Below are 22,815 nucleotides of genomic sequence, written 5' to 3' on the forward strand. Positions count from 1 at the left end.
TGCGGAAATAAGAGAAAATTCTACCAGGTTCACAAATTTTCTAGCAACACTGTAAATTCTTCAGAGACACCACACATATTTCAGCTCACCTGCTGTGTAATCACCTTATACAGTGAGAAGCTACAAGTCTGTTCTATAATATATACAGAAATTCAATGAGGAGAATTGACGGTGGCGGTAAGGGTAATAAAAAATCACGCAGTATCAAAACGGGAAGGCAAAAGTGCAAATATATTTGCACTACCACACATGCATTGAATCCTAAAATGCTTCAGGAGATTCTGTTCATTGTTGTGGCCTTTCTTAAGTAGCATATAATAAAATTACATGCAACTGTCAAAATACTGAAACTACAAAATGGTTTAAATTATAAATCACTTACCATTCTTGAATACTCTGCTACACATAAATCTGATATGGTTACATGTGATAATAATTTGTGAAGCTAAGCTTAATGGAAGTTTGCAAGCTTTGATTTTCTGCGTGCCCTTTTTACAGCAATTTGCTGATGTGTGCACTGTCACCAGTAAAAACATAGAAAAAAAACCTCACATTTATAAAAAGAACAATCCTTTTTAGTCCCTTGTCCAATTGTTCTCCCCCACACCCCTTCCCATCGATCTCCCTCCTGGCACTTATCCTTGTAAGCGAACAAGTGCTACACCTGCCCTTGCACTTCTTCCCTCACCACCATTCAGGGCCCCAGACAGTCCTTCCAGGTGAGGCGACACTTCACCTGTGAGTCGGCTGGCGTGGTATACTGTGTCCGGTGCTCCTGGTGCGGCCTTTTATATATTGGTGAGACCCGATGCAGACTGGGAGACCGTTTCGCTGAACACCTACGCTCTGTCCGCCAGAGAAAGCAGGATCTCCCAGTGGCCACACATTTTAATTCCACGTCCCATTCCCATTCTGATATACCTATCCACGGTCTCCTCTACTGTCAAGATGAAGCCACACTCAGGTTGGAGGAACAACACCTTATATTCTGTCTGGGTAGCCTCCAACCTGATGGCATGAACATTGATTTCTCTCAACTTCTGTTAATGCTCCTCCTCCCCTTCTTACCCCAACCCTTATTTATTTATTCCCCCCTCCTTTTTTTCTCTCTCTGCCCCTCTCACAATCACTCTTTGCCTGTTCTCCATCTCCCTCTGGTGCTCCCCTCCCCCTTTCTTTCTCCCTAGGCCTCCTGTTCCATGATCCTTTCCCTTCTCCAGCCCTGTATCCCTTTTGCCAATCAACTTTCCAGCTCTTAGCTTCACCCCTCTCCATCCTGTCTTCTCCTATCATTTCAGATTTCCCCTTCCCTCTCCTACTTTCAAATCTCTTACTATCTTTTCTTTCAGTTAGTCCTGACGAAGGGTTTCGGCCTGAAACGTTGACTGTGCTTCTTCCTATAGATGCTGCCTGGCCTGCTGCGTTCCACCATCATTTTGTGTGTGTTGTTTGAATTTCCAGCATTTGCAGATTTCCTTGTGTATCCTTTTTTAAAAAATCTGCTAGCTACAAACATCATAGTTTGGAAGAACTGTGCAATGGTAAACCTTTCAGACCATTTTCTGCAGCCAAGGTCTCTTGGAGATGCGCTTCCACTACAGTTCTGAGGTGGCTAAATCAGGTCAATATCCAAGAGTTGAGTTGGAAATCCAAAAGTTGAGGCCCAACGTCTGTGAGCCTGAGTCTGAGTCCGCTGGAGACCGAAGAAGACAGCCTGTCCTGGGGTTAGAGGACTGCTTATCTTTGTGAATGGGAAGGAGGAACAAGGCTTGTTTTGCTGTTGTAGAGTTTTTTTTAACTTGTTGTATTCTATGCTGTTCAGCCAAGTGTGGTGAACAGGCTATGTTAACTCCAGAATGTGGGGCAACACCTATGGGTTGCCCCTATCACACCGTTGGATGTGTTGCTGATACAGGCAATACATTTCACTGTACGTTTTGATGTACACATGATAAATAAAGTTACAATTTGAAACTTGAATCTCGTACACGCCACATTTGGTCCAGGTGCTGCCTGGCGGAATAGATGGGCGAGTTGTTCAGATGGCCCTGCTCAGAGCGTTCCCAAACACTCCTTCTCCATGCTCAATGGTGCCAAGCCAAGAGTCAATGAGAATGTTACAACTTCTCAAGGAGCCTTTGAGCTCATCCTTGAAGTTTTTTCCTCAGTCCTCCTGGAAATATCTTTTGGCAATGGAACTCAAAGTGTACTGCTGGTTCATCCAAACTGCTCAGGTATGTGGAAAACTGAAGCTGGCTGAGTATAATTAGAGCCACAATCCTGATTTGGTTCGTTCATCCTGCCAATGAGTTTGTGAAGACAGTAACAGGTGCCATCTCTCCAGTGCTCAAGCTGTCCACTGTAGGTTGGTCACTCTCTGAAGGAAATGCCACCCAGCTGACAATGAGCTTGTTGCCAGATTTGACATCTTGATCTATGACCCAACATTTATTTCACCTCTCAGATGGCCATAGGTTAAGATGATATTCTGGAAACAGAGGTGAATTTTATCAATGTCTGCCTTCATGAATACATAGTTCAATGATCTTACAATGAAACTTTACTGTTAGGGGTTGGTGTTCTGGACTGACAGTAGGTTGGCAGAATACCTTATGATATCTAACGTAAGGCCCTTTCTCTTGCACATTTCAGTGAAGGAGTTAATATACTGGATATTAGCTTTGAGCAAATCCAGAATGGCATCCTTAACTTCAGTCTCTGTGCATACTGCCACTTAATAACTGAGACTGGAGAGACCTTTGTACTGGAGTGGGGCAACAAAGCCTGCACAGTTTCCTGCAGAATAGTGTTGATTAGCTCCATTTCTGTGGGAGTCTTGATGAAGATGAGGTTACAGGAGATACTGAAGAGAGTTGGAGCAACAAAAACAGATGTGCTTGACATAGCCTGTACTGGTCTTGGCTCTGCAGTGAACTCACTGATAAGAACCAAAGTGCAAACTTCAAAGTAAATTTATTATCAAAGTACACCATATACTACCCTGAGATTAATTTTCTTGCAGGCATTTGCAATAAATTCAAAGAAAGACAATAGAATCAATAAAAATTGCACACAGCAAGATGGACAAACAATCATGGCTCACAGGTAATACTTTAGCAAATATAAAATGAAGGTGACTTTCTGAGGGTAGCCAAATTTGAGTAAGATTTTTATAATCTTTCTTGGCTGACAGACTCAGACTTTTAAAAGTCTTGGATTGTAAACACATGAACAAAGGTTTCTTGTGAAAATTGAGTGCCCTAAAATAAAATGGATTGCACATTATACATACCATGTGCCATCAGCTCCTCTGATCAACGCGGAGTCAAATAACATTTAGGGAGTATGGAATATAGTTCTGTCGTGATGAGAGGTTATGTTTCCAATTTTCTCCTGAAGATGTTATCTGCTTCCCACATTCTGGTAAGCTGCCCAGGTTGTCATTATTCATGTGTAAGGCTTGAAAATGAGCTTCAGCAGGCCACTAGGCTTTGGTAGACATCACAGTTGAGATCATTCCAGTCCTCATATGACACACAGCAGAAAACCTAACTGATTTATCTTTCCTATCCCAGAGAACTGATCAAATCAAGTCAGGCCCTGGATAAGATCAACCAACACGCCATAATCTGGGAATCAGATCTAGAGCTTTCTTCACACTCACTGGCTCGGTTATTTTCTGGAAAAATTCAAAAGTATCAAAGGAAGCTTTCAATTCATTTTAATTGCATGCTGTTTAATTATAAAGTGCAGCAATTGATTCATGACGTGAAAAATAAAATGCTGTACTTTCTCAACAAATAGCATATATAGAGAAATAGAGTTTCAATTAATTTTCATCAGAAATTTGAAGTTAGGAGGTTAAAATAAAATGCTTTATGTTGTGGAGAATGTGAAGGAGAACAAAAGGAAAAATCAAGGACAGGTGGGAGATGAGGAGAGGATGTGATGCAGACAGCTGAACGAGTTGACATACAGTAGACAAAAACAAAACTAATGCAAATCTGAAGTTAATCAGAAAGAATGGACAGTAGGAAATCTGAGTGCTGAGACAATGAAACACAGGGCCAAAGTAGCTGATTATGTGAAAGTTCTGAATTCAATCCCATCTAGAAGACTTGAGTATGTCAAGACAGACAAAGAGGTGTTCCTTAAGCAGATTTCAGATCAGGTTTAACGTCTGTGGCACGTCATGAAATCTGGTGTTTTGTGGCAGCCCCAGACTGCAACACAACAATAAATTTATAAATTACAATAAATATACACATATGCATGCGTGCGCACATATTATATATATATATATATATATAAAAATATATTTTTAAAATAAATTACATAAGTAGTGTAAGGAGAGGATAAAAAATACTGAGGTAGTGTTCATGGGTTCCATGTCCATTCAGAAATCCGATGATGGAGGGAAGAAGCTGTTTCTGAAATGTTCAGTGTGTCTCTTCAGGCTCCTGTACCTCCTCCCTGATGGCAGCAATGAGATGAGTGCATGTCTTGGGTGACGGGGGTCTTTAATGATGGATGCCGCCTTTTTGAAAGCGTCCTGGGTGCTGGGGAGGCTAGTGCTCATGACGGATCTGGCAGAATTTACAATTTCCTGCAGCTTTTACTGATCCTGCAGTGGCCCCTCCATACCAGATGGTGATGCAATCAGAATGCTCTCCACAGTACATCTGTAGAAATTTGTGAGTGTCCAGGATGACATACCAATTCTCCTCAAACTCCTAATGAAATATAGCTGCTGTCATGCCTTTCTTGTAATTACGTCAGTATGCTGGGCCCAGGATAGATTCTCAGATGTTGACACCTAGGAACTTGAAACTGCTCACCCTTTCCACTGCTGATTCCTCAACGTTCGCTCATCTTCCCCTTCTTGAAGTCCACCTTAAATTCCTTGGTCTTACTGAAAAAGAGTGCAAGGTTGTTGCTGCAACACCACTCAACCAGCTGATCTATCTTGCTCCTGTACGACTCCTTGTCGCCATATGAAATTCTGTACCTCATACAAATCCACAGAATAAAGATATCCTACTCATCATTTAGTGATTCACAAAATAATTCTGGTGAATGGTGGGTTTTTTTCCCCTAATGTAATTCATCTCTACATAACTGTCAAACATCTTCAGCATTTGAAGCACCCTATACACAATCTGAAAGCATCTCCAGACAACAAGGAAGTCATTGTTGGTTTTACATTCTGCACTTCATATACCAACGTAACAGTAAAAGGTGACATCTCTAGTCATTGTGCAAAACTGACAGTAAAAATTGACCTCCAGACATGGAATATCTTAAAATTGCTCAGTAATGCCTTGCTTGTCTACAGGGTGCACTGTTGCAGCATTTAGGAATGCAATCGGAGAATTTGGGCAGTGTGGTTTGTTGGGCTGGAAGGGCCTGTTCTGCACTGTATCTCTAAATAAAAATAATCAGTAACTTGACATGAACTTCATCAGTTTTGCTTCAATTCGTTGAGAATGTCGTCTTGCAGAATGAGATGGCATTTTCAATTGTTTTCAGTGCTGAACATCTCTCTGATTCGATAGAGCTGATGTTATAATCATCAACCATACATCTCATGTTAAAGTTTCAAAAAAATCTTAAGTTATGAATTTTGCCTTTTAGTTTACTTCGATATGTATGCCCCAATATTTATTTCATTTACAATGAGATTAAAAAGTTAATCAAAACTTGTGCATTTTAAAATCTGGTTTACCTCATACTGGAAATTCTTTAAAGTAATGTAATCTACTTGATAACACCAGGTTGCCAGGAGTCACAAATTGACTCTCGGTCATATTAGATTATTAGTCATGCCATCGGCAAAGTTAACACTAGCACCTGGTAAGGTTATTTGTGTTCAATAATAATTCACCTATAGCCTTGATATATGAACTCATGAAATAAACCTGTGGATAATAATTGTTAAACTTAATACCACAATTCACATTTTTAATCTGTTCTTTTCTCTCTCTCGCTCAATGAATGCAGTCCTTACAAGGAAGAAGACAATGCCTCAATGATCTTTGCTTGTAAGAAACAATATTGGACTTAAGTTAATAATTGCAGCAATCACTACCCATAGAACAGTTCAGCACAGGAACAAATTCTTCAGTCTGTAAAGTGTGTGCTCGGTATAAGTCTACCCACATGTCATCCATATCCCTCTATTCCCCATGCGTTCATGTGCCTGTCTCAGATGCCACTATCGTGCCTGCTTCCATCACCAAACCTGGCAGTGGCTTCCAGGTACCTACCACCTACCACGTTGGTAATAAAAAATAACTTGAATACCTCCTTTAAACTCCCCGCCTCACCTTAAAGTTATGCCTTTTAGCATTTGACATTCTTACCATGGGAAAAGGGCTCTCAACTATTTACCCTAGCTATGGCCTTCATACATTTACATACTTTATCAGGAAGTCACTTCCAGAGCTCTAAAGAAAACTCAAGTTTGTCCAAGCTCTCCTTAAATCTAGTACTCTCTAATCCAGGCAGCGTCCTGGTGAAATTACCAAAATTATCAAATACTTACATAAAAAGTGGTTACAGGCTAAAATTAATTACATTGATTTAAAGGAGACAAAAAAATCATAAAGTAAGAGCAGCATTTCGTCTCCCACACAGGTTGTATCAATAAAGGGTGAAAATATTCAGAGCTCAATGGGAATATGAAGCTGAATAGTCATGTTTGTAACAGAAAGGAGACACAAGCCTCTGCAGATGCTGGAATCTGGAGCAAAATAGTAGACTGCTAGACAAACTCTGCCCTTACACAGAAAGGGCCACCATTGCCAGAATTATTTTGAGTCACTTGGTGTGTAGAATTACTTTATTTCATGGATTTGTATGAGGTACCACCTAAATGAAGATTTCATTTTGTTCGGATCTGTGGAGACTAAGAGGAGAAAGAATGTGATTTTTAAAAATTTTGTTGAGGATCTGTTTTCCGTAAGGTGACCGTGTGAGAAAACGGGTGAGTGTGTGGACAGGAGGAAAGGGGCTTGTTTTGCTTCTGTTGGTCACTGTGGGCCTGCTATGCAGGCGCTGGAATGTGTAACAACACTGGCAGGCTACCCCAAAAGATTCTTGGGTATATTGGTTATTAACACAAATGATGCATTTCACTGCATGTTTCAATGCATGTGATAAATAAAGCTGAATCTGAAGGCAGTTTTCCGACTCTCCTGTACAACACCTCACTTCTAACAAATTCATTTTCATAAGTGGTACAGTCTAGAAATTCCAACTGATCTTGAATGTAGAATAATTATAACGTGAGTGACATCAGCTAACAATTCTTAACTGCTGACAATTTCCATCTGAGGGACACAGGGACTACCACTCCCTCCCCATTGGGGTGTAGTGGTGTATAGCACAGAAACCAGCCCTTCGACCCACCACATCTATGCCAACCCTTTTTGCTCACCTGCAATAATGCCACTTGCTGATATTAGGACCGTATCCTCCTATGCCTTGCTGCATTGCTTATTTAAGTGCCTGTCTAAATGTCTCTTAAATCTAGTGAATGTATCTGACTCTGTGTCCTGCACTGGCAGCAAGTTCTAGATATCAACCTCTCAGTGTAAAATAAAGATTCCCCTTCACATCCTCTATAAAACTCCTTCCTTACCTTAATCATACTCCCTCTTGTTTTTGATACCCATATCACGAGGAAAGGTTCAGGAACAATTATTACCCTTCAATAAATTATTATCAGTTCACCACCACTATGAACTGATTCTATGACCTACCGAATCACTTTCAAGTACTCTTTACATCTCATATTCTCAGTATTATTTTTACTTTCAGCAAATTTGCTGATGATACTAAGCTGAGTGGCAGTGTGACATGTGATGAGGATGTTAGGAGAATTCAGGGTGACTTGGATAGGCTGGGTGAGTGGGCAGATACTTGGCAGATGGCGTTTAATGTGAATAAGTGTGAGGTTATCCACTTTGGGAGTAAGAACAGGAAGGCAGATTATTATCTGAACGGTGTAGAGTTAGGTAAGGGATACAAAGAGATCTAGGAGTCCTTGTTCATCAGTCACTGAAGGTGAATGAGCAAGTGCAGCAGACAGTGAAGAAGGCTAATGGAATGTTGGCCTTTATTACAAAAGGAATTGAGTACAAGAGCAAGGAAATCCTCTTGCATTTGTACAGATCCCTGGTGAGACCACACCTGGAGTATTGTGTACAGTTTTGGTCTCCAGGGTTAAGGAAGGACATCCTGGCTGTAGAGGAAGTGCAGCTTGGATTCAAGAGGTTAATTCCTGGGATGTCTGGACTGTCTTACGCAGAGAGGTTAGAGAGACTGGGCTTGTACATGCTGGAATTAAGGAGATTGAGAGGGGATCTGATTGAAACATATAAGATTATTAAGGGATTGGACAAGATAGAGGCAGGAAATATGTTCCAGATGCTGGGAGAGTCCAGTACCAGAGGGCATGGTTTGAGAATAAGGGGTAGGTCATTTAGGACAGAGTTAAGGAAAAACTTCTTCTCCCAGAGAGTTGTGGGAGTCTGGAATGCACTGCCTCGGAAGGTAGTGGAGGCCAATTCTCTGGATGCTTTCAAGAAGGAGCTAGATAGGTATCTTATGGATAGGGGAATCAAGGGATATAGGGACAAGGCAGGAACCGGGTATTGATAGTAGTTGATCAGCCATGATCTCAAAATGGAGGTGCAGGCTCGAAGGGCCGAATGGTCTACTTCTGCACCTATTGTCTATTGTCTTCTTTTGCATAGTGGTTGTTAGTCAATCTTTGGTATTTATGTATAGTTTTTCATAAATTCTACTGTATAAATTCTTCATAAGTTCTTTCATAAATTCTTCCCCCTCTATAAATGCCGGCAAGAAAATGAATCTAAAGGTAGTACATAGGAAAATATACAGTTGAAGTCAGAAGTTTACATACACCTTAGCCAAATACATTTAAACTCAGTTTTTCACAATTCCTGACATTTAATCCTAGAAAACATTCCTTGTCTTAGGTCAGTTAGGATCACAACTTTATTTTAAGAATGTGAAATGTCAGAATAATAGTAGAGAGGATGATTTATTTCAGCTTTTATTTCTTTCATCACATTCCCAGTGGGTTAGAAGTTTACATACACTTTGTTAGTATTTGGTAGCTTTGCCTTTAAATTGTTTAACTTGGGTCAAACGTTTTGGGTAGCCTTCCACAAGCTTCTCACAGTAAGTTGCTGGAATTTTGTTCCATTCCTCCAGACAGAACTGGTGTAACTGAGTCAGGTTTGTAGGCGTCCTTGCTCGCACACGCTTTTTCAGTTCTGCCCAAAAATTTTCTGTCAGATTGAGGTCAGGGCTTTGTGATGGCCACTCCAATACCTTGATTATGTTGTCCTTAAGCAATTTTGCCACAACTTTGGAGGAATGCATGGGGTCATTGTCCATTTGGAAGACCCATTTGCGACTGCTTCAATAAATTCATATAATTTTCCTTCCTCATAACGCCATCTATTTTGAGAAGTGCACCAGTCCCTCCTGCAGCAAAGCACCCCCACAACATGATGCTGCCACCCCCATGCTTCACGGTTGGGATGATGTTCTTTGGCTTGCAAGTCTCACCCTTTTTCCTCCAAACAGAACGAAGGTCATTATGGCTAAACAGTTCAATTTTTGTTTCATCAGACCAGAGGACATTTCTCCAAAAAGTAAGATCTTTGTCCCCATGTGCACTTGCAAACTGTAGTCCGGCATTTTTATGGTGGTTTTGGAGCAGTGGCTTCTTCCTTGTTGAGCAGCCTTTCGGGTTATGTCAATATAGGTCTCATTTTACTGTGGATATAGATACTTGTCTACCTGTTTCCTCCAGCATCTTCACAAAGTCCTTTGCTGTTGTTCTGGGATTATCGACTTGCACTTTTTGCACCGAAGTACATTCATCTCTAGGAGGCAGGATGCATCTCCTTCATGAGCGGTATGACGGCTGCGTGGTCCCATGCTGATTATATTTGTGTACTATTGTTTGTACAGATGAATGTGGTACCTTCAGGTGTTTGGAAATTGCTCCCAAGGATGGACCAGACTTGTGGAGGTCCACAATTTTTTTTTACTGAGGTCATGACTGATTTCTTTTGATTTTGTTTGTAAACTTCTGACCCAGTGGAATTGTGATATGGTCAATTAAAAGTGAAATAATCTGTCTGTAAACAATTGTTGGAAAAATTACTCGTGTCATGCACAAAGTAGATGTCCTCAATGTCTTGCCAAAACTATAGTTTGCTAATATGAAATCTGTGGAGTGGTTAAACAATGAGTTTTAATGACTTCAACCTAAGTGTATGTAAATTTCTGACTTCAACTGTACATACTTAGATAACAAACTTACTTTGAATTTTTCACAATCCACCACTCAGCCTCCTTCATTCCAGGAAGAAACAAATCCACCTAAACAATGTCTTCCTATAACTAAAGTCAACTTTCTGTCTGGTCTCTTCAACACAATCACATCATTCCTTTAGTAGGATGATCAGAACTACATACCCTAAAACCCCAATGCTGTTTAACTGGTGTTTTGTTAAATTGCAAAATAGCATCCTAACTTTACTCTATGCCCCTAATCGTGTATCGTACAAAGGCAAGCATACACTAATCCAAAACTTTGACTCCATTTCTAGCACCATAGAACATAGTGCAATACAGCACAGGAGTAGGTCCTTCAGCCCATAATGCTATGTCAAACCAACTAAATTAGTAATCAAGTGGCCAACTAAGCTGATTTCTTCTGCCTACACACTGTCCATATCCTTCCACTTGCCTCACATTCATGTGCCTATCCAAACGTCTCTTAAAAATCCGAATGTATCTGCCTCTACCACCACCCCAGTCAGCACATTCTAAGCACTCACCACTCTGTAAACAATGTACGCCCTGGCACCTTAAGTGATTTCTCTCTGGTGTTAGATATTTCATCCCTGGGAAAAAGATACCGTCTGAATATCTATGCCTGTCATAATCTCACAAACCTCTATCAGATATTCCCCTCAGCCTCTGCAGCTCCACAGAAAACAACCCAAATATTGTATTCTAAATATGACATAAAGCACTAAAATTCAATCTTTCCTGCCTTTTAATAATATTAAATTGATTTTCCATTTGACTGAAACTTTCTTTAAACATTTAGTCAAGGGATTCTGTAATTTCGAATGAAAATTGCCAAATTATTACATAGATTATTTGTTTAAAATGGTTTTCCTTTTCTAATTAATTTAACAATGGATAGAGTACGGTACATTTTAGATAGGACAAATGGCTAAATAATACATGGGTGTTTATCACAGATAAAATTTATGATATGCAAATGATACCAACAGTATGCATATTTTATAAAGGCATGTAAAGGTGACATTTGCTTTCAATATCTACAGTTCTGAGTTTCAGGAAAAGCAATACTAATCAACATCTCATTTTTCAGCACAGAACAAAAGACCCAATACAGCATAGCAAAAGATGATTTAGTATAATGCAAAAGCAATTCAAAGTAATCCAAGGTCTCCATCAACTCAAATGATTGCTAAACGTTAACAGTGTAAACAGCAGATGGAAGCTTCAGGCACCTTCAAACACTGTTCACGTTAGTAATAGCCCCATTATCACCACCACTATCCAGAGACAAGAAATATTATTCCGAAGGTAGAAACAAAACTCAGTTTCAAAATATAGGGCTTAAAATAACAAATGTGCCCTTTCTCAATCAGGAGACCAAGAAAGCAACACTAAATGAAGTACGTTAACTGTGGAGGCTTATTTAAAACTGGTTACACTGTCAATTCAATCTTTAACGTAAGCGCTTTAAAATATTATATGTCTATTAAGGAGAATGTTTTACCTGGGGGAAATGCTGTTGTAAGTGTAGGGACTCCATAATATGTGAAAGCTCCATTTTCAAATTTTAAGGCTTCTTTGCTTATTTCAACTTCCACCTTTCCCTACATTGAACAATCATTGCAAAAAGTCACGCATATATGTAAAACACTAAATGCAGTAAGCAGTAGACAGTGTGTCAATTCTGACTAGTTCTAACCAACTTATGCAGCATTTATATTCTATCCATTCTTCCAATCTTAAACCCTCAAAGACAGATTTCACTCTGCTGCTTTTACAGAGAAGTTCTTAGCCTCCAGTGACCAGGAGATTTGTGAATCTGTACCTGCTTATCAACTTTTGCCAATCATTTTTAAATCTCCCACATTCCTTTTGTTCATAATACAGACATTTGGAGCCTGTGTCTTTAGTGACTAAATATGTTATTCTATATGCAGTAAGTCTTCCTAATTAAGAGCTTTGTGAAATGCCTGATGCATCGATTCAAGTGGCTGGTAAATGAGGCAGAGTTCAATTGAAGGGCAGTTTGCTTGACAAAATATCACCACTTTTATTTTCTTATGTTCTTACCTGAAAGCAAAATAGAAAGTTCCTCAATGTAAAGAATTTTACTTTAAGTATAAAAGTTGGGAGCTCATGATGCACTTGCTGGTGAGGTCATACTTGGGAGTACTGTTGGTTGTGGTTGCCCTGCCTGAGGAAGGATGCTATTAAACTGAAAAAATGCAGAGAAGGTTTACAAGGCTGTTGCAATGACCAGAGGAACTGTACTACAAGGAGAGGTTGAACAGGTTAATACTTTATTCCTTGGAGCAGAAAAGAACTGAGGGGCAATGTTATAGAGGTGTATAAAATCATGATGGTCATACCTTGAATACAGTTTGCCTTCTCTCCAAGGATGGCAATAAAAGAACTTAAGGGCATAGGTATAAGTTGAGGGGAAAAGGTTTAAGAACTTGAGAGACAATTTTTTTTAAAACACAAAGGGTGATATCTATGTGGAATGAGTTGCCGGAGGAAGTGCATTTACAATAACAATTTTAAAAAGATAGTTGGACAGGTACAGGGACTGGAAAAGTTTTGAAGGATATGGGCTAAATGCTGTCAAATCTTAGATGGGGCATTTTGGAAGGGCTACTTCCATGTTATGTAACTATGGACAGTCAGCATGGCTTTGTGAAGGGCAGATCGTGCCTAACAAGCCTGATAGAGTTCTGAGGAGGTGACCAGGCATATAGATGAGGGTAGTGCAGTGGATGTGATCTACATGGATTTTAGTAAGGCATTTGACAAGGTTCCACACGGTAGGCTTATTCAGAAAGTCAGAAGGCATGGGATCCAGGGAAGTTTGGCCAGGTGGATTCAGAATTGGCTTGCCTGCAGAAGGCAGAGGGTCGTGGTGGAGGGAGTACATTCAAATTGGAGGGTTGTGACTAGTGGTGTCCCACAAGGATCTGTTCTGGGACCTCTACTTTTTGTGATTTTTATTAACGACCTGGATGTGGGGGTAGAAGGGGGGGTTGGCAAGTTTGCAGACGACACAAAGGTTGGTGGTGTTGTAGATAGTGTAGAGGATTGTCGAAGATTGCAGAGAGACATTGATAGGATGCAGAAGTGGTCTGAGAAGTGGCAGATGGAGTTCAACCCGGAGAAGTGTGAGGTGGTACACTTTGGAAGGACAAACTCCAAGGCAGAGTACAAAGTAAATGGCAGGATACTTGGTAGTGTGGAGGAGCAAAGGGATCTGGGGGTACATGTCCACAGATCCCTGAAAGTTGCCTCACTGGTAGATAGGGTAGTTAAGAAAGCTTATGGGGTGTTAGCTTTCATAAGTCAAGGGATAGAGTTTAAGAGACGCGATGTAATGATGCAGCTCTATAAAACTCTAATTAGGCTACACTTGGAGTACTGTGTCCAGTTCTGGTCATCTCACTATAGGAAGGATGTGGAAGCATTGGGAAGGGTACAGAGGAGATTTACCAGGATGCTGCCTGGTTTAGAGAGTTTGGATTATGATCAGAGATTAAGGGAGCTAGGGCTTTACTCTTTGGAGAGAAGGAGGGTGAGAGGAGACATGATAGAGGTGTACAAGATATTAAGAGGAATAGACAGAATGGACAGCCAGCGCCTCTTCCCCAGGGCATCACTGCTCAGTACAAGAGGACATGGCTTTAATGTAAGGGGAGGGAAGTTCAAGGGGGATATTAGAGGAAGGTTTTTCACTCAGAGAGTGGTTGGTGCGTGGAATGCACTGCCTGAGTCAGTGGTGGAGGCAGATACACTAGTGAAGTTTAAGAGACTACTATACAGGTATATGGAGGAATTTAAGGTGGGGGGTTATATGGGAGGCAGGGTTTGAGGGTCGGCACGACCTTGTGGGCCGAAGGGCCTGTAATGTGCTGTACTATTCTATGTTCTATGAACAGTGACTTATCAACAGCACTTGGAGCTATGAACTTGCTTTGTCTACCAGATTTTTTTTCTGTGAATATGTGTAAATGCCATCTATAAATAATGAAGTGGATAACATCGACACTTAACCATGAATGATCTGGGCATAATCATTCCACTCTGCAAATAAAATAAGCCAAGGGCTTTCCCAATGATCGGTTTACTAAAAGTAACATTCATTGTGGTAACAATTCACATATATCCCGGTTTGTGCTGAATCAACTGTCCAAGTTCAAGCAATAAATCATTATGGTTCAGTAACCCGCTTGTAGAACTAAGCAGATTGCATACAGTGGATGGCCCTGCAACATTCACCGCTTAGCATCAACACAACAGAAGATTATCTGACATGCTATAAAAATCAAACAAACTTGTATCAGATCAGTTCTGATACCCTACGGCTATCAACAACCATGAACCCATACACCAATGCGAAAAGAATGTGGGGGAGAATGTATTTAAACATCTCTATTTATTACTAGGAAGCTGGAAAGGCACTGCATCTCAAATTGCAGTTAGGGCTAAACTTTAGTGTGTTTATAAATCAAAAGATGATCACAGCATAGAAACAGGTCCTTTTGCCCAAATGATCCATGTAATGCTGGAATGGCACTATATATTATAATGCATTTAGGGCTACATTTTCCAAATCAGACTGATATCCTGGAAATTTTGGCCAGTTTTCTTCAAAACCCAATGACATGCTTGACTGACAATAGACAGTTAACTTCTCTAGAAAATTATCATTGTCTGTTGAAAGATGTAATCTTTAATAGTTCACACCCTGCTCAACAGAACATGCTAGGCAGATCTTCTTTTTGACAGAAGTTTCCATTTCTAGCTAGCTTTCTAGGATTCATTCCTATGCATTTGTGTTCCACAGAACTCAGAACTATGTTGAGGTGAGGGATTCAGGTAAGAACGTACCTGCAGGATAAGTATAAAGTAGTCAACAGGTTTATTCCGCTGATAGAGATACTGGCCAGATGATTTGTTTTTCTTGTCATACTTTAATTCACAGATGACACTGGGATGTTTGAGGAGTTTTAGCAGAACCTTTTCTGATACATGTGAACTTTTGAAAGGTTCCACCTCTATCCAAATGAGAAGAAAACAGTTAGAAATTTAACGCGTGCCTTTGATATTATGATATGATCATGCCACCTGCTTCTAAGAAAAAAAAATCTGGTTAATTTCATATAACTCTTCCAAGTACTTCTTTTTCAGCATACTGTATAATTTTAATATGAATCATCACAAGTTATCTGTCACGTCATACCTATAGGGCATTGGACTAGGCCATTGGCCCCAAGTCTACACCAACTAGTAAACACCCATATACATGTATCTCAACTCCCAGCACTTGGCCTGAGGCCTTCTATGCCAAGACGACTTGTTAAATGCTAACAGTGACTCTGCTTCCACTTTCTCTGGCAGTATTTTCCAGGTGCTCTTCAGGTGAAAAAGGTTCCCTTCAGATCGTCCCTAAAGATTATCCCTTATCCTAAATCTAACTCTATTTAATAAAACTCTGATGAGAAGAAAGGTTTCCTGCAATTGACACATCTATGTTCCTCAAATTTATATATATCAAAATAATAGCCCCTCTTAACTTCCTCTGCTTCCGGGAAAACAAGAGGTACTCTATCCAGTCTCTCTTCAAACGGAAACACTCCATCCCAGGCAACATTTTGGTGAGTCTCCTCTGCACCAAGTCTAACATCCTTCCCATAGAGGGGTGACCACAAACAGAATGCAAAACTCTAGCAAAGGTCTGACCAATGTTTTGTATGGCTGCAGCATAATCTCCCTGCTCTTGTACTTAATGCCCTGGCCAAAAGGCCAGCATCTCATATGCTTTCTTAATGACATGATCTACCTCCACTGCCATTTGAAATTTCAAATTTCTCTAGAGTGAAAAACACTTCATCCCATTTTATTTCTGTTTACTAATTTGCATATTCAAATTCTGTGAACAAATTATCAGGGGGAGTCTGCATTTTCTTTCTTGAAAATAAATAGAACCATTAATGAGTTAAATCACAGTAAATGAGATCAAAAACCTGCAGATGCTGGAAATCTGAAATTTAAAAAAATGAAAATGCTGCAAATACTCGGTAGGTTGTTTTCCCTGTGAAGTGAAAACAGTGTATTTTTTTTCAGAGCTAGGTTAAAATAGAAAACAAGCATGGGAGAAGACTAGGGAGAAGTGTGCTTCATTTGGGACCTATTTACATTTGCTCCAGAAAACAAATATAATTAGCAAGGCATCACCATTCTCTCTGAGCTGGCACCAACTCTACTTATGTACTCAGCCTCAACTTGGTCTCATTCCCTATGTTCTCTTTAACTCTCCCCCTTTTCTTCAACTTCATAGTGATTGCTTGCTAACTTTTCCTCCCAACAAAAGCTCACTGATCTGACAGAAGGGATTCATTTAATGAGGTGTTATTAGTTGGATGAGTTTGGTACATTTTGGTCTGAAGGACCCATTCCTGTCCTATACTGTTCAAATTCTACGAAGCATTTGTCTTTCCAAGGGCACTGCCATTTGTGTTTTTTCCAGGTTTCTGACTTGCAACACTGATTCAGGAGGCAGATTTTTAAACTACAGCATTGTTTCAAAACTATAATGACTTGATTCAAGCAGACCAAACAACTGAAAAGCAACCAGAAAAGAAAAGCAGCAACAATACACAATGGAAGAAACAGAACCAGAGAAATTGGTAATAGGCTTATTGTCAAATGTACAAGTGATGATAAGGTCTGTACAATTCTTGTTCTAATTATTCACTTTCAAGGACTCTACAATTAATGTTCTCAGTATTGTTTGTTTATTTAATTTTATTTGAACAATTTGATTTCTTTTGCACATTGGATGTGTGCCAATCTTATGGAAAGTTTTTTCATAAATTCCTTTGTATTTTGTTATTTTCCTGTAAACACCTGCAAGAAAATGAGCTAGCATATGGTGACATTTATGTACTTTGATAAAAATTTACTTTGACTTTGAAAATATACTGTTGAAAAGTTGTTTTGCATGCCGTCCAGATAGACTCCAGCCATACTCAAATATACTGAGGTGGTACAGATGGAAAAGCAATAACAGAGAGTGGAATGTAGTGTTGTTACAGAGAAGGTGCAGTGTGGGTAGATGATAAGGTACAAGGGTCACGATGAAGGAGACTGAAAGATCAAGAGTTCATCTTCAGCCTACAAGAGGTCCATTCAAGAGTCTTATAACAGTGGGGTAGAAGCTCTCGAGCCTGGTGGTTCATGTTTTCAAGTTTTGTATCTTCTTCCCAAAAGAAGGCAGAAAATAAATAATGGCTGGGGTGAGCAGGGTCTTTGGTTATGCATGCTTTCAAGTTCATTTAATTGTCATTCAATCATATATGAAGAACCATGATACAGGCAAATGAAACAGTGTTACTCCAGGGCCAAGGTGCAAATTGCCGAACTAACAGTACACACTGCACAAGCCACATACAGCACATATCAGATGGCAAGCACATATAAGATAGCAGTAAAATATAGTTGCACAGAAACAAAAACATAGCTCAAGACCATGAGCCCATGAACGTTGCAGAAATCTGCAGGTGACCATAACATACAGGTTGTCTTCTCCCAAGCAAACACTCGGCGAGGGAGGGGGAACACCGACTCCAATTTAGATGCTGTGACAAAATCACCTCTGGTGGAGCATGCCAACTCTGACGCCTCTCTCCTGAGCAGCGGTAAACAGGTGACACTGTGGCTTGAGGCCTAGTCCGCACTATGACTGAGGCAATGTAGCTTTCCCGCTGACCACCATTCCACATTAACAATGTCCAGCATGGTGTTATGATCACAAGAAAAGTGACTAAACTGGTCACTCACTGTTAGACTGCACACCTACTTCTCCGATGCAGGCAGAAGCACGATCCGCACCAAGTCCATCTGCTTTAGTTTCTCCGTTAACAAGTAACTCACTGATAGGGTAGACCTGAAGTACTTTAAGTTCTTAATGTCCAGCAGTGTCTTGCAATCATAAAAAAATGTTTAAAAAGGACAATAACACCATTGGTTGACTCTGTAGAAGGCCTCTGTTATCGATTGCACTGCCATCTTACCGGAAGTCACCAGAAGATATAGCTGCCATCTTTCCCTGAGGCAAAAGAAAATGTGCACAGAGTCTATGGGGGGGGGGGGGGGGGGGGTGTGTTGTGTGTGTGTGTGCGTGCGTGCGTACAGCCTTCTGAGGATGTAGAGGTGCTGCTGTGTTTTCTTGCCTGTTCTGGTTTGACAAAGATATGTTATTGCTGAACTTGATGCTCTCAACCATCTCCACTTTAGCACCATTGAACAGTTCAGATAAGGTCTGACCACCATGGATGTGGATTTAGTTGGCATTGTTACATGTTTTAAGAAATGTTTCTAAGTATTTTGTATCCATTGAATAATATAAAACACATGAAACAAAATACGTAGCCCAAATGGCCTCATAATCCTGCTCTGCTTTTTATGAGAATATGGATTATCTGTTCTTTGGCTTTGTCCTGTCCAATATCATACAGTCTAAAATATCTGTCTTGGCCTGGAATACATTTAAAGATCTCACAAAAAGATTATAGTCGGCCCTCCTTATCCATGAGTTCCGCATGCCTGAATTCAACCAACCGCGAATCAAGAAAACCCGGAAGTGCTCTTCCAGCAACTGTTGTTCGAGCATTGTTTGCCTTGCGTCTCATTCATTCGCTACTTTGTTCCTGTGAAAAAATGGCTCCTAAAAAGCAATTGGGGGTCAAAGCAATTCCTCAAAGGCTAAGAGGGAGAGTAAAGTGATATCTCTTGCTGAGAAAGCAGAAATATTAGATCTTTTGAAAAGTAGCACGTTGCATTCCAAAGTGGGCCGTAAGGTCGGTAAGAACGAATCGAGCATTTGCACAATAAAGCAGAAAGAAGCTGAACTTCGTGGAAGAGCAGGGGAAAAGAGTTTAAGGCTAGTGAGGGATGGCTGGCTGGTTATGTAAAGCGCTACAGCCTCAAGAACGTAAAGATCACGGGAGAATCAGCATTGGCTAATGCCGAGGCCATAGCAGCGTTCCCAGAGGAGCTGCAATTCTGAAGTCTCAACATTCAATGCTTGAAGATCCTCAGCCCTCAACCTCCAAAGCTCCTGACTTTAGTATTATTGAGCCTCCTCCAAAGCGTCCTTATTCCCTAAACAAGACAGTAACAACTACTGTACAGGTATTACAGTTTTACTCGTTGTTTGATCATTGTTCGCCTCGCGTCTCATTCATTTGCTGCTTGTGTTGTGAGTGAGAGGAACGTGTACAGTTTTTTTTCTTGTCAATATTCCCTAAACATTACAGTATAACAACTATTTACATAGCATTTACATTGTATTAGGTATTATAAGTAATCTAGAGATGATTTAAGGTATATGGGAGGATGTGTGTAGATTATATGCAAATACTGCGCCATTTTATACAAGGGACTTGAGCATCCGCGTCTTTTGGTATCCGCGGGAAGTTCCAGAACCAATCCCTCGCGGATAAGGAGGGCCGACTGTATTCCAAAAGATTCACAACACTCTGAGAAGGAATTCATCATCTCAACCTTATTTAAAAACTGAGCCCTAATTCTACTCCTCCATTCAAAAATTCTGTCACAATTCTGTCAAGTCATCAAATTCTAATGCTTCAAAATACTTCTCTCCTTCTTCTACTCAGAGAAGCAGACTGATGTTGATCAACTTTTTCTTAAAAGATATTACTCTCAGCTCAAGAATCTACCAAGTGAATGTTCAATGTGCTGTACCCAATGACATTATATTTCCTTAAACAAGGCAACCAAACATGTATTGTACATTTCATTGCAATATGGAGACACAACAAAATTTTGCACCCCAAACCTTTTAATATTGCAGAACATTCATTTTGTCTTCTACGTACAAACTTAGTACTCCTTGCAAAATGACACCCAATTCTCTGCAAACATCAGCATTTCCAATAATATAAATTTTTTCTCATTTTTTCTATTCCTCCTGTAATTTCTCATTACATGCTTACTTATTTTATTCATTCATTTCAAGCATCGATATTCCTTGGCAGACACCCAATGGAACTTGCTAACTTGAAAGTAACCAATTAACACCAACACAGTCTAGCAAGTAATTTTCTATCTATTGTCAAGACTTATTCCTAATCAATGAGCCCTCATATTGCATAATAACCTCAAGTGCAGCAAATGTTGTTTGAAAATTACAGAAAACTGAAGGTGACAATATGAACACAAGTGGCATGAAAATCATAAAAGGTAATGTTTCTACATAACTACATCTCACTTCTAATGTGAAGAACTTTTCTATTGATCTGAAGAACTTGAATGAACTAAGAAAGCAGATAACTGAAAACAAGTAACACTTTGAATTGGATGCTAAAGCAGAATTCTCTCTAATCCAACCAGCTGTTCAGAAATTCTTCTTCAGAAGTTGCTAATTAGCTGTGAATTTCACATAATTTCTAAGTGCAGAATTTATTTGGATCCAATTTAAACTTTAACTTAAGCATGGACAGCATACCATCTCGAAGCTAGGAAAATCTTCCTAACATAAATACTTAAGTCAGGTGCCAGAGAAAGAGTTTACATTTCTGATGGACGACTTTGTAAATTCTGCTTCCATGACTATTGATACTACGCGACTTGCTGAATATTATCAGCAATTTCTTTTCTATTTCAGACATCCAGCATTTGATATTTGTTTCTGGATACATTTATAATAATTCATTCTGCATATTGTTCAAATCTAATTTAACATAGATGAAGAAACCGCTAAGGAAATTTTGAACATCTGTAGCAGCAGAAATCTTTATTGTCAGAAAATCATCTGTACCTGTTGCTAAAAATCGGTGAGTTGCAAATAAAAGCTGAGGGGAAATCTTAGTCCTTGGATCCACCTCGGAGTCTTTGAACAGGGAAAAGTCATGCCGCTTTTGCTCTCTGTACGCTATTTTCTTTGTCCTATTGTCAGCTGCAATTGGAAGGTAAAGAATTTTCATTAACGTGCAGAAGGAATTTACCATTTCAATCAAATTTAAGCTCTTGCATTCTTTATTCACTTCTTGCTTTTGAAAAGGCTTGATACTATAATTCCTCAATTAACTACATGTATTCCTAATGTTCCATGAAAAAGAACGTTCTTGAGTATGGAATTAGGCTGCCTTGTGTTGAATTATCTAGATTTAACACCGGCATAAATTCCCCAGTCATAACAATGACATTCAAGTTAAGTTTCAGTCACATTTAGAGTAATTACTATGAACACTACTAGTGACACTTAAAAACTACAGTCATAGAATTTACTTCGGTGTTAGAAATCTACTGGTGTGCTTGATGTCAGCTAGTTTTCAGTTCCAATGAACTGAAAGACTCCTTAGCTATCATTAGTCATCAGCATGCTTACATTATCATTTCCAATTCAATTTTCCTCTGCACTATTTCCAAATTATTGTAACACTTTTCTAACTCACTGACCTTTTTTTCAAGTTGTTAAACCATAACACTGTTCCATTCAGTATTAAGCTTTCTCTCTTTTTAAGACATCAAACAATTTGGATTCTATTTCAGATGGGATGATATTTACCCCATTTACCCACAGTTGTTAGAATGAAATGTCACATGAAACTACTTAATTTGCAGAGTTGCATTGTTCTTTGATTTGATAAGAGGAAAATTTGTGTGGAATTAGAAATAGTTTCCAACTGCTGTATGCTATGTAGCTTAAGGAGGTTGCACATTGTCAATATCACATATAGAAAGGAAAACATCAAGCAAAGGAGCACAGACAACATGATGTCCTCTGATGACAGACCATGAAACTAGGCAACATTTCCAAACCAAAACAGTGTCCAACCAAAATAGCACGCGAGTAGTGAGAAGAAGTCAAAAGCACCATCTGAAAACAAGAATGCATGGATGCTGCATATTCAAGTGCTTGTCAAGGTCACGGGATGAAGTTTAAATATCTTAAGACCACCAGCAGACAGTAGAGGAGAATGTTGGCCAATTGATCATTCCAGAAATTTTGACAGGGTAAGTTTACTGGCAAGCAGAGTTTCAAATGCACTTGAAAGGAAGTTGACAGTAGGCACTCTTTTAATTCAATATTTCCTTTGAAATATTTTGCATTATAATAAATTTTAGTAATGAAGTATATTAGTAAAGGAAGATCATATTTATTGACAGCAAATACCTAAATAAATTTTTATTGCTTACATAACAACCACAACTGTGATGCTGAAAGTTAAATAATGGATTTATCTGTACATTCCATCACAAAATACAATTTCATATGCATTCTGTAAAAATATTTATGTGGCCTACAGAGTGATCTATGCTGGCTACACTAAATCCATGGTCACAGTTGGCCGAGGGATATTTTAAGGAAATGTTGCTCATGGCACCACTGCAAACAGTAATCGGCTTCCTTTTCACAGCTGCGTTGGATCTAATAAG

General features: G+C 39.5%; 1 protein-coding gene across 4 annotated transcripts in view; it reads right to left on the reverse strand.

Moving 5' to 3' along the window:
- Positions 1 to 22,815, reverse strand: part of cnnm1 (cyclin and CBS domain divalent metal cation transport mediator 1) — a 118,437-nt gene that overhangs the window by 48,130 nt on the left and 47,492 nt on the right. For 3 of the 4 annotated variants that reach the window (XR_012096074.1, XM_073026935.1, XM_073026937.1), the window contains exons 3-5: positions 21,194 to 21,331; positions 15,241 to 15,407; positions 11,867 to 11,966 (exon numbers count right to left, since the gene is read on the reverse strand). Coding sequence is in view for 3 of the 4 variants with exons in the window: in XM_073026935.1 (XP_072883036.1) it covers positions 11,867 to 11,966; positions 15,241 to 15,407; positions 21,194 to 21,331 (405 nt within the window). In the remaining variant the exon portion in view is untranslated. The remainder of the gene's footprint in view (positions 1 to 11,866; positions 11,967 to 15,240; positions 15,408 to 21,193; positions 21,332 to 22,815) is intronic. The other variant, XM_073026936.1, reaches the window with a different exon arrangement.

The sequence above is a fragment of the Hemitrygon akajei genome, chromosome 23 (genome assembly GCF_048418815.1).
Source record: "Hemitrygon akajei chromosome 23, sHemAka1.3, whole genome shotgun sequence".
In the NCBI taxonomy this organism is placed as follows: Eukaryota; Metazoa; Chordata; class Chondrichthyes; order Myliobatiformes; family Dasyatidae; genus Hemitrygon; species Hemitrygon akajei.